Here is a 17781-nt window from a genome sequence, read left to right on the forward strand (position 1 = left end):
ACACACACGAACGCACACACGAAACAAACCAAAAAAACTCATCATTGGGAAACAATGTTGACAGAGAATTTGACTAACAAACGGTCTGTCTCACGGTCGCAGCTGAGTTTCAATTTCAGGCAGGATTTAGATTTCGTGATCTGGATGAGTGGTTTGCTTTGAGACCTGCATCTCAAAGGGAAGACCTTGTAATACTGCATGGGAGCATAGCCATAAGCAAACTCTTTCAGTAACATTTAGTTGATCGCCTAAATTTTGTTCACAACTAAGGTTTACAACCATATTGTCCATGATTTTTTTAGTTAATATAATTTGTGTTTGAAATTGTAAATAATTATACTTGAAGAAAATACTTTTGTTTTGAGCAGCTTTGTTCAAAACAGCTTTTTGTGAAAAAAAAATTCACATTTTTTTTCTTTGTGGCTTCTATTTATATCTCTATATTTATATATTGCCTGATTTATTTTAACACTTACAATAACAAGTAAAAAAAGTACAACTGGCACGAATAAGTAACTTACGACTAGTGACGGTACTATCTCAGTGAATAATCCCCTATTTCTCCCTCTTCTGGGTTTAAACGTTTTTTTTGTGATTGCAATCAGTTCTATTATGTTTGATGTTTGACCCCTATGGGAAATGCACCCACAGAGAGAGAGAGAGAGAGAGAGAGAGAGAGAGAGAGAGAGAGAGAGAGAGAGAGAGAGAGAGAGAGAGAGAGAGAGAGAGAGAGAGAGAGAGAGAGAGAGAGAGAGAGAGAGAGAGCGAGAGAGACAGAGACTTTGCTTGGATTAGAGTGTACAGTGTACAGTAGTAGTACAAATTCTGGTTCCGTGGGTAAATGCAAATCAGGAATTTAAAGTGTTTCACTGAGGAAACGAGATAAAAAGCACACAGCACACAAGCCATTACAAAACATCACAGTTTTATTATGAAAGCACAACAATATTTACATGACAACGCACAGATGGAAGATGCACGAGGACAGGTGATGGACCAGCCTACCCGTCCGTCCATGCACACACATACACAGAAGTCCCGTTTCCTCAAGCAAAAATCGGAATGCATATACGTGGATCCATTCAGTCACACACGTTTGTTTGTGTGTGTACGTGCAGTGCACTCATACACACAAACACACCCACGCACGCACATACAGACTCACACACACACAAACCCCCACACACATACACACCCAGTACTGGGTGTGGGGGCTAGCTGGACTAGCACGGCTAGCTGGACTAGCCGGGCTAGCTGGAGTGCAGGCTGGAGGACTCGGACTCGGTGGTGGTGGAGGGCCCGGCCCGCCTGCGGGGGAGGATCTTCAGGCTGGAGGCCCGGCTCAGCGTCAGGGCGCGGCGCGCCGACGTCTTGAAGCCCGCCCCCAGGAAGGCGTACAACAGCGGGTTGAGGCAGCAGTGGGCGAACGCCAGCGGCTCCGCCACCGCCAGCCACACGCCCATGGCCGCATCCAGGCCGCAGCTCCGCGGCAGCACCTCCAGCCGCACCAGGGCGTCCAGCGCGATGCCGGCGCCGTACGGCAGCCAGCACACGAAGAAGCAGAGCACCAGGGCCACGGTGGTGCGCACCGCCCGCCGCTTCTGCCGCTGGCCGCCCAGCGGGCCGCGGGTCAGACGGCTCACGATGACGCAGTAGCAGATGAGCAGCACCACGCCGGGGATCAGCAGCCCCACCAGCACCAGCTGCAGGTGGAACACGGCCACCCACAGCGGGCCGCTCTCCTCGGGGTAGAAGCGCTGGCACAGGGTCACCCCCTCGCCGCCCTCCCGGGTCCGGGCGAACACCAGGTCGGGCACGGCCAGCAGCGCCGCGGGCAGCCAGGCACCTGGGGGGGGGGGGGGGGGGGGGGGGGGGGGGGGGAGATTTGAGGTGTGGTGGCAGTGATGCAAATACACATCCAAATACACATGGAGGAGCAACGACAACAAGCTCGAATAGGTCATGGAACATGTGCAAAGGGCCCGGTGGGCCCACGCAGTGGGAGACATGAAGCTTGGAGATAAACGGGAAGGCATTAGGAGGCGGGAGATGAGAGAAGAGATACGGCTAGATATCCACCAGGGAGGGGGGGGGGGGAGAGAGAGAGAGAGAGAGAGAGAGAGAGAGAGAGAGAGAGAGAGAGAGAGAGAGAGAGAGAGCGAGCGAGCAGGCGGCATTGGAAGAGATTGAGAGAGAGTGGATCTTATCTGGATGGAATTTAAATAAAATAAACATTTGAAATCTTCTAAATTGGTGTTCTGATTCCTCCAGCTACTCTGCACTCTGCCCAGTTGTTTTGGACAGATTTGTTTTTATAAACTTTGGTCTCCAATTTAGATTGTAGGCTTTGATCATTCTGGATCTCACTTGGATAAAGTCTTTGGGGATTAGTTATGTTGTAGAAAAAGTTATATGTTTAGACAAACCTGGCTAGATGAAGTTGCAATGAACAGAATATAAAATATAGAACGGTAGAAATGTAAAGGAATATAATACTTTTATATATAATATAAAAACATTAGCACATATAATTTCCTTCCTACAATTTAGAGATAAATAATCCTCAACAACACTTAACAATAAATGTGCCACACGTCATTGAGGATAAATGCCGGGTCGGAGAGTTGAGTTCTGCGGGGGGCGGGACTTACCGGCGTAAACCAATCGGCTGGCGAGCAGCTGGCGCAGGCCCCCGGTGTTGGTGTCGGTGGGCCTGACCACGGCCAGGTAGCGGTCCAGGCTGATGAAGGCCAGGATGAGAACGCTGCCGTACAGGTTGACCGTGTAGATCACGTGCACGCCCACGCACGCCACCGGGCCCAGCCGCCAGTCGGCCAGCGCCGCGTCCACCGCCCAGAAGGGCAGCGAGAGGACGAAGAGGAGGTCCGCCGCCGAGAGGTGCAGACGGTAGCAGTCCGTCAGACTGCATTTGGCCCTGGAGACGGAGAAACGGACGGAAAGATTATTACATGTTTAGAACGGAGAGCTTACTTTGGTTCGTTTAAAACAGGTTCTTCATTGAGGCTAACCTGGCTAAATAAAGGTTCAATAAACAGAATATTAGATACAGAAACCCTATCAAGATAATCTATCAATAGTAATTATAAAACATTCTGAACATATTGTTTCGTTCATATAACTTACAGACAATTATTGTTAAAGAAATAATCCTCAACAATCCTTGTGTAAAGCCACATCCATCTGCCTTTTTTTAGACTTCTTTAGGACAAAAACACAAAAAACTCCTAACACAGGTCCAATCCCACCACATCCTCCACACCACCACCAACGCAATCACCACCACCACCACCACCACCACCACCACCACCGCAATCACCACCCCCACCACCACCACCGTAACCTCCACCACCACCTCCACCACCACTACCACCGCCACCACCACCGTAACCTCCACCACCACCACCACCACCAACGCAATCAACAACACCACCACCACCACCGTAACCTCCACAAACCTCCACCGGCGCCACCACCAACGCAATCAACACCGCCACCACCACCGCAACCTCCACCACCACTACCACCGCCGCCACCACCAACGCAATCAACACCACCACAATCAACTCCGCAACCTCCACCACTACCACCACCAGCACCACCGCCCCAGCTGCTCACCTGCGCTGGCAGCCCAGCACCACCACCACCAGGCTGTTCCCGGTGATGCCCAGCAGGAAGATGAGGGTGTAGACGACGGGCAGGAACACCTGCTGGAGGTCTGGGGACACCACCTTCTCCACGTTGCAGGGCTCCTCCAGGTCCATGCCCATGTCCCCGGACCCGGACCCCGTGTAGTTGAAGTCCTCGATGTAGATGTGCTGGGAGCGGGAGGGACGGAGGGAGAGAGGGGAGGATTGGAGGAGGCAGAGTAGTGAGCAGAAACCATTAGATTCAGCAAAGGGCGAATGGCGCTCTATCTTTCTAAATGTACATTTAGTGACGCACCACAGGGAGCCTGTGGATGGAGTGACTTCGGAGCTCGGGGACACTCACCTCATAGTAAGACATGATGGAATCGGCCGGTCTGGTAACCCTTTCCGTCTCTCCGTGGGAAGGTATCTCTCACTGTGTCTCTATCTATCCCACACAATCTCTCTGTATCCCGCTCTTTATCTCGATCTAGCGACGAGTCTCTCCTTTCTATCTGTTTCTCTGTCTTTATGTCTCTAACTCTGTCTGTGTCTCTCTCTCTCTCTCTCTGACTCGTTGTCTCTCTCTCCAGGAGCGAGTGTGGAGTGAAGAGGAGATGTGTATCTGGTGGGTTTATGTACACCCCCCCCCCACCCCCCAAGGCCAGGGACCCTCCCCTAAACACTCTGTCTGACACATCTGTGTTCCTGCTGAAACGCTCTTCCTGTTTTGAAAGAGTCAGGTGTTGATATGGTTTCTATTGCAGGTCAGCATGCATGTGTGTGTGTGTGTGTGTGTGTGTGCGGGTCTGTGAGTTTATGAGTGTGTATGTATGTGAGTGTGTGTATGTGTGTGTGTTTACGTGCACGGCCACGCGTATGTGTGTGTGTGCCGCTCTTGTATTGTTTAGACCCTGAGACCCCAGGCTTGGAATAATGAGGAGGAATTGTCAGTAAAAGAAAAGAAGACTGATATGAATCTAACAATGAGCGGGGCTTTATGGACTCCTAGCACCACCAGAAGCAAGGCTTCATGTTGATAAGACACACACACACACACACACACACACACACACACACACACAAGCTCTAACGTCTCTCTGGGGCAGCACTACCTTCATTACTACACACAGAGAAACTCAAGCGTTCTCCCTGCCCCCCCCCCCCCCCCCCGCCCCGAATGTGAAGACGTTCCACTACACTCATGTGTGTCATCGTACGATGTGATGTGTGAAGGAAGGTGTGTTTGTGGAAGCAAGGGAGAGAGAGGGCACATGCATGACAGGATTGTGATTGTGCGTGTGAGTCATATTCTGCACGTGAATGCAAGATAAAAAAATCAGCCCTCTTGTATTTAAACGCTCAGGTGAATTCCAGGTATTCGTATCACAGCCCCCAACCCTAAACAAAAAAGTTTGATCATGCATGTAGGTGTTGGGAGATTCACGGCAGTATTTAACCCCAAATCTCTTTCACTATATTGTGGCTGTGAGCAATGCATTGATTTCTGTCAACAGAGGTTTTAGTGGTCAATCTGGCATCCTTCACCAGTGAACAAATCCCTTTGGAAAACACAACAAAACACCCCCCTCCCTCACTTTACTTAAGAGACCCAAATCCAAGATCCTTATCTTCCCATTCAGTATTCTTCCACAGGCTCCGTCTCCTGCTATTGTCAGGTAAAAGAAAATACTCAATAGCCTGAGTCTGTGGATTTCCACCTATCGAATGACAAAACACTCATGGTCCCAGTAGAGCAGCAGAGATAAGAATGGCGTGAACTAACAAGAACGCTCTGAGAGGAACAGGAGTGGAGAGTCTGAACCATAGCCATATATACATAGTCGCATTGATGCGATACGTCAACTTAAGCCGCAATATTGGAGAGGCAAGTAATACAATTAAACAGGGGAGCTTCGGTTTTTATTGATAGAAAGCACTACAACGTTTACATTTCCCAAAGGATTGAGTCGTTTTTATTCATGGGGTTATGATGGAAAAAAAATTAAAATATATACAATACCCATTTTATATGAATATATGAGGAGTAACCCACCTCTTATTTTTCACCTTTATGTTTTATATAAATAAATTATTAAATATGTATATAAAAACGAATCATTGAATTTCGTTGGAAACGTTTGTGCTTTTAATCCATCAGGACTCCAGCAGCTCAACCGTTTTCTTCAATTCGTTTACCGGCGTCTTTGCATATCAAATTTGGCGGCAACGTTGACGTATGGCAGCAACGGGTCGGAACAGTCAATGCAGTGACTGTGATCTGAACGACCCTGAAGGTTCTCCTATTGGATTTCTGCCATGTGGCGCCACCGTGTGGTCGTTCGGATGACAGCAAACGGTCAAGAGGACGCCACAAGTAAACAGACAAATATGCCATTTTCTGGTTCAACATGTTATACCTTTGCTTTGCATTTTTGATGCGATGTCAAGTTGCCTAATATTAATTGCTATATTTCTTGAAAATAAAACGTTTTTCTTCTGGTAAATCTTGTAAAAAGAAAAATCAAATTAGGGAAATGTATGTAATTGATGTGCCCGAAACTATATCTGAGATCTGAGTCGAATTAGAACACAGAAACGCATAATGCTTACAACGGTTTTCTATATTAATACTTCCATCAGATCACCATAGTAACAGTGCAGTCAATTACAAGTCCATTCAGCACAAACATTTCCATCAGATCTCCATGGTAACAGTGGGGTAATGTACAATGCTATTCCACTCAAACACTTCTTCCGATCACCCAGTTGACGGTTTTGTCCATAACAACGTCCTTGTTACGAACAGTTATGTCTGCACGAACAGTTATGCATTCAGTGAAAAACACTATTCCGCACGAACACGTCTATCAGAACACCAAGGTAACGGTGCGTTCAGTGAAAACACTGTTCCGCACAAACACGTCCATCAGAACAACAAGGTAACGGTGCGTTCAGTGAAAACACTGTTCCGCACGAACACGTCCATCAGAACACCAAGGTAACGGTGCGTTCAGTGAAAACACTGTTCCGCACGAACACGTCCATCAGAACACCATTCCATGGTGGTCAATGGTGATCTGTTTCTCTCACTATCTTGCTGCTGTTACCCCGCAACTGAATCAACAGGTCCTTGAAGCCGCCCCTCTTTGCTGGACCACCCTTACTGGCTCCCGCTTTCTGGTCGACCGTGAAATCTATGGCGACCAGGGAGGGGACCACCTCCAGGGAGCTGTGGGCGGAGTCCTGCGCCTCAGCATCCTCCTCCTCGCTCAGACTATCGAGAGGCGACGGGTTGTCGACGCTCTGACCGTGGGGAGCGGTGGGGCTAGGCTCTTTTTGGTGGGGGTCGCACCTGGCCCTCTTCCCCATCGTCGTCGTCGTCTCCTCCATCCTTCTACTCGTGCGCTTCCTCTTCCTCCCCCTCCTGGCCGACGCCTTGGTGCAGCGTCTCAGGTTCCTTCACCAAGAGCACAGCAGTCAGCCACAGCCACGTCTGTTTTAACTTTAAATCAGCACATGCTACTTCTAGCCCTATAAGTGGTTCAAAATAGATTTATTTTTTACCATGAGATATGCCCTTAGTATTCCAATGTATAGCATTTTGGTAGAATCGGCTCAAAACAGCCAACTTAAGAATGCGTCTATAGGCGTTTTTTTGCTCCCCAATAAACGGTCATACCCGTATCATACTAAACATATCCCAGATTCATTACACCGGATTTCCCCTTTAACTTTAATGATATCTTCTCAAATCATCACGTATACACACGTATAAACCTCTGGGTGCATACAACCAAGAGTTTAGATCTTTGGTTGGTGACACGCCAACATTGAATATATGTTCAAGAGCCAGTGAACCCACCGTTTCAGCTGGAATTCAAACAAAGTAAGATTAAAAAAAGTGTTTTGGGCTGAGAGGGACGTGTTACAACCCAGGGCCGCTCTGTGATACTGTTTTAGTACCGTCGTCGTGACGGTCATTTTAATGAATGACATTGTGTATGAAATGCGCCACACACCGTGGCGTTCTAATGAGAAGCTAGTCGAAGTCAGTCATCAAAACAAAGCACTGCTCAGATGGAGCTATACACATCCACACACATCGTAAGCGTTATACTGTAGGTGAGGCCCTCAATATCAACAGCTGTCCAAAACTAACTCCAATCCATATAAACATACTAAATAAAATTGTTAACGTTTAGAAAATAAAAATAGATACGTTTGGGGTCAACGCTCCTAAAGTTTAATGCTGAACTCGCAAGGTTTCTTCTACACTGGTAATTCAACATCTGTTAAGCTAGTGCTGTCTGAGCCTTCCCGCATGCCTTCAGGTAGACTGCCAAAGTTGGGTTTCAAATGGAGAAACTTTAGTGCGTTTTGGGGAGTTAGTTATGCCATTTACCTCTGTAGAAAAGTGTGTGCTCTGGAGCAGGCCGGCTGGCCTTGCATGACGTTGTAAACATCGCTCCGTCTTCTCTGAATCCGCTTCAAGCAACCCTGAAGCTTACTGGAAGATATAAAGAAAAGACATTCAATCAAATATTTTCATTATTTACAATTTAGGGTTAGGGTCATTTTAGACCTTACTTTCCAATCTGAGATTCATAAAGTACAATTAGGGCATCCTGCTCAAGGATGACCACAGTCCTGTAGCCTGCAGACATTGAGAGTTTACCTCTTGAGAACCGGCCGCCCACTCGATTTCCACCTCTTCTTCAACACCCACTGGTCACAGGATAAGGATTTTGGGTCTGATGGGACATGGGAAGGAATAATAAGTTCAAACCAGGGTTTAAACTCAGGAAGAAAATTCTATATTGTGGAATTTTAATTGAAGGGCTTCCCGGACCCATATGAACCTTCAGGTAACCTTCAGCTTTAAGGTGAAGGGCCTTAAAGCTGAAGAAAAAGAAAGAGAATGGCCTCTCCTAAAGCACACATAAGAGGGATCCCTCCTTGTAGGACAGTCATGACTCAAAAAGCGACATAGAGCGAGTTTAGACAACAAGTCATGAAGGAGCAGGTAGGGGGTTAAAACATCTGGGGACGGAAGGAACCCAGGAGGACCTTCGCGTTTGGAGCCAAACACACAAGCCAGCCCCAGATAGTTACCTACCAGTTTCCAGCAGCTTGGCCTTTAAAGGCCAGCTGTGTGTTGCCCTCTTCAACAGCGTCTGGCAGCAGAGACACAGGCCCTGGGCGTAGCTTCGCCCCACATCGGGGTCCTCTTTCGGAGAGGAGGGGCCCGAGCACAGGCCGTCCATTGAGCAGTTAGAAGAGTCATGCCCAGAGTTTAGACCTTTGGTTGTGGACTCTGTCTCCTCGTCGCCACCTTTCACCAACACCGCCGCATCAACTAAAGGCATTTCTGTGGCGGCTGCCAGCTCCATGTCCGACTGATCATTGATGAGCTCGATGAGATCTTTGTCCTCGCTGCCGATCAACACCGCTGATGACGTTCGTTTGTCCCTCCAGCGGCCACGCTGAATGGCACTCTCCCAGGCGCTGGTACTCCCAGTCGCCCGCCGTCCCTCCCTCTTCCTATTGGATGAGTGTTCGGAATGCATGCGGCCCACCCGACTCAAGCAATACTCAAGGGTTAACTGCCACACAGACAGAGACATAGAGAGACAGAGGGACAGATTATAGCTTTAAGATGACCGTAAGTGAGCCAGGTAATATTACAGTTTTTCTCAGTCGCTTTGGTACATCTCAGATCAGAATTGAAATTTGCAAAACAGTAAGTGCATTTCTCAAAATAATTCGTACAAATAGCAAAACACCATGGATTTCAAGCAAAAGCCAGTCTCTTGCTCAAAATCCTTAGTTTGTTTCTAAAAAGTAAATATCTTTGTCAATGAACATGTCAGTGCCATCACAATGACAAGTCCTTGTGTCATTATGTACGGATAAGACAGTCAAATTGCTTAGTCATGTGATATAACAGTGTACTCTGGAGGGATGTTCTGATGTAAACTATGGCTAAAGTTTTGAAGACAATTATTGTACATTGTAAGTTACACCTTAGTGTATGTGGGAGATTGATTGCAAGACACTGGACAAGATTCACATTTACGCTTTGACTGTTTGTACTGTAATTTGTTGACAGACCATGTCATTGTTAGAAATGTGAACATAGGACAATCTCCTTAGGGTAAACTGTACATGCATTGCTGTAGGAATTACAGTGCAGTCTTCCTACAACTCCTGACGTTCCTATCTGTTGGGCCACAAATTCTCAGGCAGCCTCACTCCTCTTCCTCTTCTTCTTCTCTCTGGCTGTTGACCCTGTCCAATTCCTTGTCCTTTCATTGTCAGACAATGTAACATTTTGTTGTGCTCCAGCTATATATATATATATATATATATATATATATACTTGCCAGTTCACCGTTTGGGAGATCCACCAAAGTCAAGATTCACCTGGTAGCAATTTACCAATTCAGGACAGATTTAGAAAAAAAGTCAAATGGAAATGTTTAGAAATAGGCTTGACATATTATGACAACTTGTTCAACCATTTTGCATGTAAAGACTTATGCAATGAAGTAATGCCTAAATGTTGTGGGGGTGAGACTATTCAATAGAGACCCATTACAATACATTTTGATCAACATGACATAAGCAATTGATAATGTAGGAAAGAGCAGAGAATTGTACATAATCATTTGCATGAATGTACCAAAGCATTTGCAACTTGTTCAAAGGAATGAGAAACTGCTTTTTTGATGTGAAGATTGAAGAGGTCGTTTTGAGAATTTCAATTCTGATCTGAGAAATGTACCAAAGCGACTGAGAAAAACTGTAAATGAGCAGCATGTCTTACAATCTCCTCTATTCTTGGTATTTCAAGTCCCATACTTCTGTATAACACATTAGTGAGTGAAGGAATGAGAGTGAACGAGTCGAACCTTGAAGCAGCTCTGTGCCTCGACCTCCCTGTCACTTGCAGATCTGTAACTGTTAACGCAACTGCATTAACCCAAACTAACTTACTAACACTCTATGAAGAATATCAAATATAAAAACATTAATTAAACATATTTCCATCAGAAACAAAGGCCAGAATCGGTTTATCTTGGTTATGGACACAGGGTTTAGGAGTAACAGATATGATTAACGTTATTAACATTACATATCTTGCGAGTCGTCGGATAAACGTTAAAGGTGACTTGGCTTGGATAAACAACTTTAAAAGCTTGTCCCAGTTGCCATGAAAGTTAATAAAACTTGCAGATTTCATTTCATAAATGGAAACTTTAATTACAACGTTCTTATTAAACAGGCAGAGTTCTATACTTACATGGTCTCGATTCTTTCATAGATCAGGCGTTTTGTAATGTGTTTTACCATGTTCACATTCACACAACAAGTCACTCAAAAACTGTGTTTGGTCCTCAAATAAATACGTGTCAACAACTGACATCAAATACATAAATAACTGACGATATTGCTTTACATTAAAGCGCAAAACGAAACTTACATTTAGGCGATTATTTTCGCGGTCATGAAAATGAAGTTATTGAATAAAGGTCCCCTTCTTCTGATTGGTTAAAAGCTCTTGGTCTTCTTAAAATTGTCTATGATACCGCCACCTACTGCCCTGGAGTGTGATATCACACATACAATGTTGTCTTTAAATTAGCTGTGTTGGCCAGAGCAAGCGTAGCCTTTTTAAATACGAACTATATCGTGATAATAATAAGAATTTCACCTTGACATGTGAAATCTGAACCGTCTTAACCGTATTCAAATGTATTAGGTTCGATTCGATTAGATACAACTTTATCAGTCCCCCGTAGGATAAATACATTTGTTGCATTTAAACCCTAAACCAAAAATAACTTGACTCAGCAAATTTCCCTATTCTGTAAATAAAGGCAGCGTTTCATCGGTGACCCTGTAGGAGGGTCTTTAGACCGCTGCCTAGCAAATCGCGCTAACTATTGGTTAACGACGAGACACCGCCTCTCTAGTTTATATCTGGACATGCTGTTACACTATTCCCCTTTTTCTGATTTCCACAGATAATAACAGATTTGATATTTTTTAAAAAAAGCTCTGCTCTTTATTAAACCTGCCCACAGCACTATCTCACGTGAGATAGCAGCTCGGGCCAGTCTTTTATTTGGGGTGGCAGTTGATTGTCAAAGCTTTTTAAAATTCACGCACGGCGACACTCAGAGCGGCGTTTAACAATGGATTAAATAAACTTTTTTATGGACCCTAATAATGTCTTATTAATATTCCCATGTTATTGGAATGGGTGCCTAATGCCTATATGTTGTGCGATGCGTCATGATTATGTGAGGGGGTTCGGGACCTAATTAACATGACACAGGGATTTTTTTAATGCAAATTACAGAAAGACATGGAATTGACATTGGCAATCATTTACTTTGGTAAACCGTAGCATTTTAAGTGCAATATTTATTTTTAATATGAAATATAAGACTCCAAATAAAAATGGTACTTCAAAATAAGATAAAAAAGAATAATGCATACATTTCAGCTTTCTTTGTTTTGACCGTTTCTGTTATTTTATTTTGGGGGCAGTGGGGGGGCCATCCTCTGACCAATGGGTGGCCGTGGCCCCCCCTGGCCGCTTCACCCCTCCCCCACATTGGCCCCTCTGACCACATCTGTGTCATGCTAGGTTCCACTTCGACGGTGGGATGTTCCACTTCGACAGGCATTCCAGTGCACTTTTCTTAGTTGGAGGTAGGATAAGTCCCACGTCCCACAGGTTTGTATGGGCTCTGGAACGCAACAATAGACCAAAGGTGAAAGTCACCAAACCGGTTCTGAAGCAGGTGCGTGTGTGGCCGGGGGGGGGGGGGGGGGGGGGGGGGGGGGGGGGGGGGGCTCGGCTGCACTTCAGTGCTGCTTTGGAACCACTGACTGAAAAACCAACACCACTGGCCAAGAAGTCCCAGCGGTAGCCTGCCTCTACTTCCTCCTCAAGCTGAAGAGAGCAAGAGCCCCCCAATCCATCATGTGCTCCTTCTACAGAGGCAACATCGAGAGCATCCTGACCAGCTGCATCACTGTGGTCGCCCTCGGCAATCGCCTAGTTTGCCTATAGCAATCGCCGGCCCTGTATGGGAGCTGCACTGCTTCCAACCGCAAAACCCTGCAGCGCATGGTGGAGGCTGCTGAACGGATCATCGGTGTCCCACTCCCCTCCCTCCTGACATTTACCGAACCCGCCTCACCCACAAAGCAACCAGCATTGTGGGTGACCCCAGCCACCCCTCATACAGCCTCTTCAGCCTCCTGCCATCTGGGAGACGGTACCGCAGCCTCCGGGCCGGCTCCACCAGTCTGGTGGAGCCGGCCCGGACCCGCAGCCTCCGGGCCGGCCCGGAGGCTGCGGTACCGTAAACAGCTTTTTTTCCACCAGGTAGTGAGGAAGCTCCACTCTCTCCCCTCTCTCCCTTCCCCTCTGCCCCCACGAGCTCTGGACTTTGAAACCCCCTCCCATTTCGCCCATGAACCCTGGACTTCGAACCCATAACGTTCTTCATGTTGCACATTTTCCATTCCATCCATTTATTTTTTTAACATAGTTTTATACATACCGTTTTGTTTTGCCTCACTTTTGCACTATTCAGAAATATTCTGCACTATTCAGAATTTATTTAGTGTAAATATTACTTATTTTATTTTAGCCGATTGTATCCTTTTCTTCTGATTGAACCGTGGGTCAGACAAACGCAAGTTCGATTCCTCTATTTGTATGGCACATATTTTGGAATTGAATTAAGCCGACTTCGACTCTGACTTTGAACTAGTAGGCTATTGCAGCATCAATTGCACCATTAGGCTAATTACTGGTTAGTTATGGTGGTTTATCATAGTAAACCCCGGGGGCCTTTTCACCACTGTTTATAAGTCTTTTATGAATAAAAAGCCTACTGTCAACTCGTTTTTTATCAGGTAAAATAGGCCTACAGTTATTTGTAAAGTTAATAAATTGACATTGACTAAATATTCTTGGTGTGAGGCCTACCGAAAGGTAATCCGACTATTTCAGCTTCTTTCTGTATTTGTGTGAATGCATCCCAGATTTATTCGTTATTTTACTGGGAAAGGACTTTGAACCTGTAACCTGTAACCCACCCCTAAACTTGCCAGTCATGAAGAACAAGCTATAGGTAGGTTCAGTGTTACGAAACAGATTCCGTTCTTGGAGAGTTGAAGGGGATTCGTAAAGTGCGGATCATAAATAGGCCTAAGCCTACATATAGACTGATATGTGTTCCCTAGATATAGGGAAAATATCGTGAAAATGCATAAAACAATGTTTCTATTCTTGCTGCTGAGCATCGGCGTGGAGGCCAAGGAGGACACAGCTGAAGATTCGTGGCATGTTCCTGGTCAAAGCACAGTCGGAGAGGATATCAGCCTAGATTATTCTGGCTCCAATTCTCAGAGTGGAAGAAGTTCCGCAGACTTCTCCGGTCACCTGCTTGTGGTCCCTTTTGACGGAAGCCACTGGATTGGCATTAAGGCGATCGCCCAGGAAATCGGTCGTCGTGGTCACCGAGTGACGGTCTTGATGCCTGAGATCACGATGCGGATGGGTCCGGGGGAGCATTTCGACACCGTAACATACCCCGTGCCCTACGGGAAGAAGGATGTCGAAGAATTGATGGCAACACACACGGAGGTGATGCGCAGCGCCCATCAAACTTTAATGGAGAGAGTAAACGCTAAAATTACACAGATTCAGAAAATTACGGAGATCCTTCACTCGACTGCAGAAAGCCTACTGTTCAACGACAGCTTGATATCAACGCTACAGCAACAGGTGTGTGAGAGAACGAGAGAGAGAGAGAGAGACTTTGCTTGGATATGAATATAAATATGGAATATGAAAATACTGTATGAAAGATTAACATTTATTTTGATTTCATTGCCTTCATAATATGGCATTGCCTCCCATTATGTTTCCTGCAGCGATTCGATGCTGTCTTGACCGACCCTATGGTGCCTACTGGCTCTCTTCTAGCGAGAAAACTGGGTGAGAGAACCAACGTTGGGTTAAATATCTGGTTTATTTACTTGTATGTATGTATGGATAGGTATATCTCATCAATATGCTGATTAATGACAACCAGGACTCCCCACCCTCAATTTGCTGAGAGGGATACCGTGCGGGCTGGACTGGCAGTCCATGGCCTGCCCATCACCTCCGTCCTACGTCCCTCGCATGTTAACTGGATTTACAGATCGAATGACCTTTAAACAGAGAGTCATTAACACTTTGGTGAGTCTGTCATCTGACCACTCTTCTTTAGACAAATAAACAAATCACTTGCATCGTCCTTTTCCCGTAAATTGTGACTGGTTGCATTTGGCCTTATACAAACATTTACACACGAATTTCTCTTGTGTCCGTTTTGTGTTTCTTCAAGTTTATATGGATGAATACACTGGAGACATTACAACATTCTATTTTTCCATGTATTTACCTTTTTTGTGTTCATCTTTTGTGACAGCTGAGTGCGTGGGAGCCATTGATGTGTCGACTCCTGTTCTGGCACTTTGACACTATAGCCCAGCGATTCCTGGGCGAGGATGTGGGAATAGCTGAGGTCGTTTCTGAGTCTGATATCTGGTTGCAGAGGTAATGACTGCAGAGATGATGGTACTATGTTCGTTATGTAAAGTGCTCTCTGGTGGGCAGTGAACTAGTGGGTATTTTTCTGTACAGGATTGACTTTTCATTGGAGTACCCTCGTCCGTTGATGCCCAACGTGGTGCTGGTGGGCGGGATCAATTGTGATGTGAAGAGCCCCCTGCCGGAGGTAAGACCCTAGGGTCCTGGATGGGTGCATCGGTGTCCAAAATGACTGCTACAAAGGGCTTCACTACATGATGTATTCGTTACACTGCAGGGTGTTAATGCACTTGTGTTTGGTTGTGTGCAGGAAATGGAGCCGTGGGTTTCTACAGAACATGGCTTTGTAGTTTTCACCCTTGGCAGCATGGTGTCAAGTCTGCCAGAGGAGATAACCGCCGTCTTTATAGAAGCCTTCAGAAGAATCCCACAAAAGGTAGGAGACTTAGTGCTGCATTCCAAAAGTGTTCCTGCTAAATCGCTAGATTTTTAAATTCCATCTCAATTGATCATGCTGTTTAAATTCTCAAATGCTCAATAAAAGGCTTCATCGATTTGTCTTGGGGATCAGGTATACACCAGTGTACCTTTCATGTTTTAGATATCCTTCAACTTTGTCAGAAATGTACATATCACACAATGGGATGGCCACATATAACAAATAACTTTATGTTGTGATTGATCAGATCAGTTACTCTGAGCTTGAGAGATCAAGCCTCAGCTTGAGCATTGGGAAAAGTTGTGGACAATAGTCCTAGTGACACCAAGTGGCCCGTCCAGAACAGCATCACTGTCAGCAATCCAAGTCAAATAACCATGGACTTTTGGTTAATAGGTGATATGGCGGCACACTGGTCCAGTTCCTGATAATCTCCCAGAAAACGTGAAGATTATGAAGTGGGTGCCACAGAATGACCTGCTAGGTAAATATTTTGGGGTTAACGCTCTGATGTTCATCTTAAACATGCCCATGGTTATTGTGAGGGGTAAATACCACCTGTGTAATATCCCATACGTCCATCAAATGGTTTGCCTTCCTATAATAGCTTGACACCTGAATGTTTTTTTTCATATGTCATACATGTTTTTATTAGCGCACGCTGGGGCCCGCGCTTTCATCACACATAGTGGCTCTCACGGTATCTATGAGGGCCTGTGTCACGCGGTTCCCATGGTGATGGTGCCGCTGGGAGGGGACCAGCCTGACAACGCCCAGCGCATGGCAAGCAGGGGGGCCGGCGTGGTCCTGGACATCACCACCGTCACTGTGGATGACCTCCTGAACGGACTGGATGAGGTCATCAACAACACCAGGTGAGCAGCCATTGGTTGACGGCCATTGTTATGAATCATGACTGCCAAAAACATTACCAATATGTTCTGGTTGTGAAATAAAGTCTAATTTCTTTGTAGCAGTAACTGTATGTCTACGTATACAGTTTTGATTTGTTGATAAAACATAGCCTACAGGTAGGACTAATCCATCCATGCCGTGTTTGCTCAGGTACAAGGATAATCTAAAGAAGCTCTCAGCAGTCCATAAAGATCGTCCTATGGACCCCTTGGACCTGTCAGTCTACTGGACAGAATATGTGATGAGACACAAAGGCGCTCGCCATCTCAGGCCTGCTGCCCATGACCTCAACTGGTTCCAGTATCACAGCTTGGATGTGATTACGTTTCTGGTGACCGTAGTGATGCTTGTCGCCATGGTAACATTTAAATGCATTTCTTTATGCCTTAGAAGAGTGATGAGAAAGAAAAAGCAGGAATGATCAGAAGATGAAAGAAATACATACATGGGTTTCTTTAGATTTCACTACGTTAACCTGCTGTATGTCGAATCCAGGAAGTGTAAAGAGAGAACCGAAAAGAGTAGAAGCGCAAAGTCTCTTCGCCATTAAGATGTCTTGCATTTCACACCTGATTGAATGTCACGTTGCTTCCCCAAAACTAATTATGGAAGAGATGCCCTGAATGGTCAGATAATTGCGTTGAGTGGTCTTTTCTTAACTGGCTCAGGCCAGTCAAATAGAAATTGATAATCACTTCCACATACTAATCGCTGAAACATGACCACGCCTTTTGTAATAAATAATACCCATATATTAGCCCTTAAATGTTACTTCAGCATCTAAAAAGGTAAAAAGTTGTATACAACATGTATAAATTGGTAGTAAACATGTTTTGTTATTTAAAAATACTATATTAATTATAGTATTATTAATTATACATTTTTCTGCTCAATTCAATGTTTGTATTGATGACTAAATAGATCTATAAGATATACATCTGTCAGATATATATCTTAATTGCTGCTGTTTTGACTAGGTTTGTTCCTTCTTGTCATAAGCTCTTCATCTATTGATAACAAGTAGCTCACTGAACACATTTCAATAAAAGCAGATTGCAGTCTGCCTAACTACTGTAATATAAACTGTTTACATTGAACCTTTGTCAACTACTGCTCTACACTCTCAAATACAACATACAAACAAACGTGTG

The 17781-nt window shown here is 45.4% G+C and overlaps 3 protein-coding genes across 5 annotated transcripts; 1 reads left to right on the forward strand and 2 right to left on the reverse strand.

Moving 5' to 3' along the window:
* Positions 1–908: 908 nt before the first annotated feature.
* Positions 909–4260, reverse strand: LOC115549499 (C-X-C chemokine receptor type 4). Its single transcript, XM_030364743.1, has 4 exons — positions 4012–4260; positions 3637–3836; positions 2652–2935; positions 909–1846 (listed from the first exon to the last, which is right to left on the reverse strand). The coding sequence occupies exons 1-4, from the start codon at positions 4024–4026 to the stop codon at positions 1251–1253; spliced, it is 1095 nt and encodes a 364-aa protein (XP_030220603.1). The 5' UTR covers positions 4027–4260; the 3' UTR covers positions 909–1250.
* A 1293-nt stretch (positions 4261–5553) lies between these two features.
* On the reverse strand, positions 5554–11226 carry si:ch211-227n13.3 (uncharacterized). Of its 3 annotated transcripts, XM_030364369.1 has the most exons (6): positions 10954–11206; positions 10562–10610; positions 8767–9253; positions 8326–8401; positions 8053–8157; positions 5554–7107 (listed from the first exon to the last, which is right to left on the reverse strand). In XM_030364369.1, exons 1-6 carry the CDS (start codon positions 11001–11003, stop codon positions 6717–6719), a joined length of 1158 nt encoding a protein of 385 aa, XP_030220229.1. In that variant the 5' UTR covers positions 11004–11206; the 3' UTR covers positions 5554–6716. The 3 variants fall into 3 exon arrangements, with proteins under 3 accessions (XP_030220229.1, XP_030220231.1, XP_030220230.1); XM_030364371.1 differs by lacking the exon at positions 10562–10610 and having other exon boundaries at positions 11134–11226; XM_030364370.1 differs by lacking the exon at positions 10562–10610 and having other exon boundaries at positions 10954–11196.
* Positions 11227–13791: 2565 nt separating this feature from the next.
* Positions 13792–17775, forward strand: LOC115549097 (UDP-glucuronosyltransferase 1-5). Its single transcript, XM_030364108.1, has 9 exons — positions 13792–14463; positions 14613–14676; positions 14774–14922; positions 15155–15282; positions 15370–15463; positions 15587–15712; positions 16112–16199; positions 16371–16590; positions 16781–17775. Exons 1-9 carry the CDS (start codon positions 13942–13944, stop codon positions 17049–17051), a joined length of 1662 nt encoding a protein of 553 aa, XP_030219968.1. The 5' UTR covers positions 13792–13941; the 3' UTR covers positions 17052–17775.
* The last annotated feature ends 6 nt before the right edge of the window (positions 17776–17781 follow it).

Source organism: Gadus morhua, chromosome 8 (assembly GCF_902167405.1).
Source record: "Gadus morhua chromosome 8, gadMor3.0, whole genome shotgun sequence".
Classification (NCBI taxonomy): domain Eukaryota; kingdom Metazoa; phylum Chordata; class Actinopteri; order Gadiformes; family Gadidae; genus Gadus; species Gadus morhua.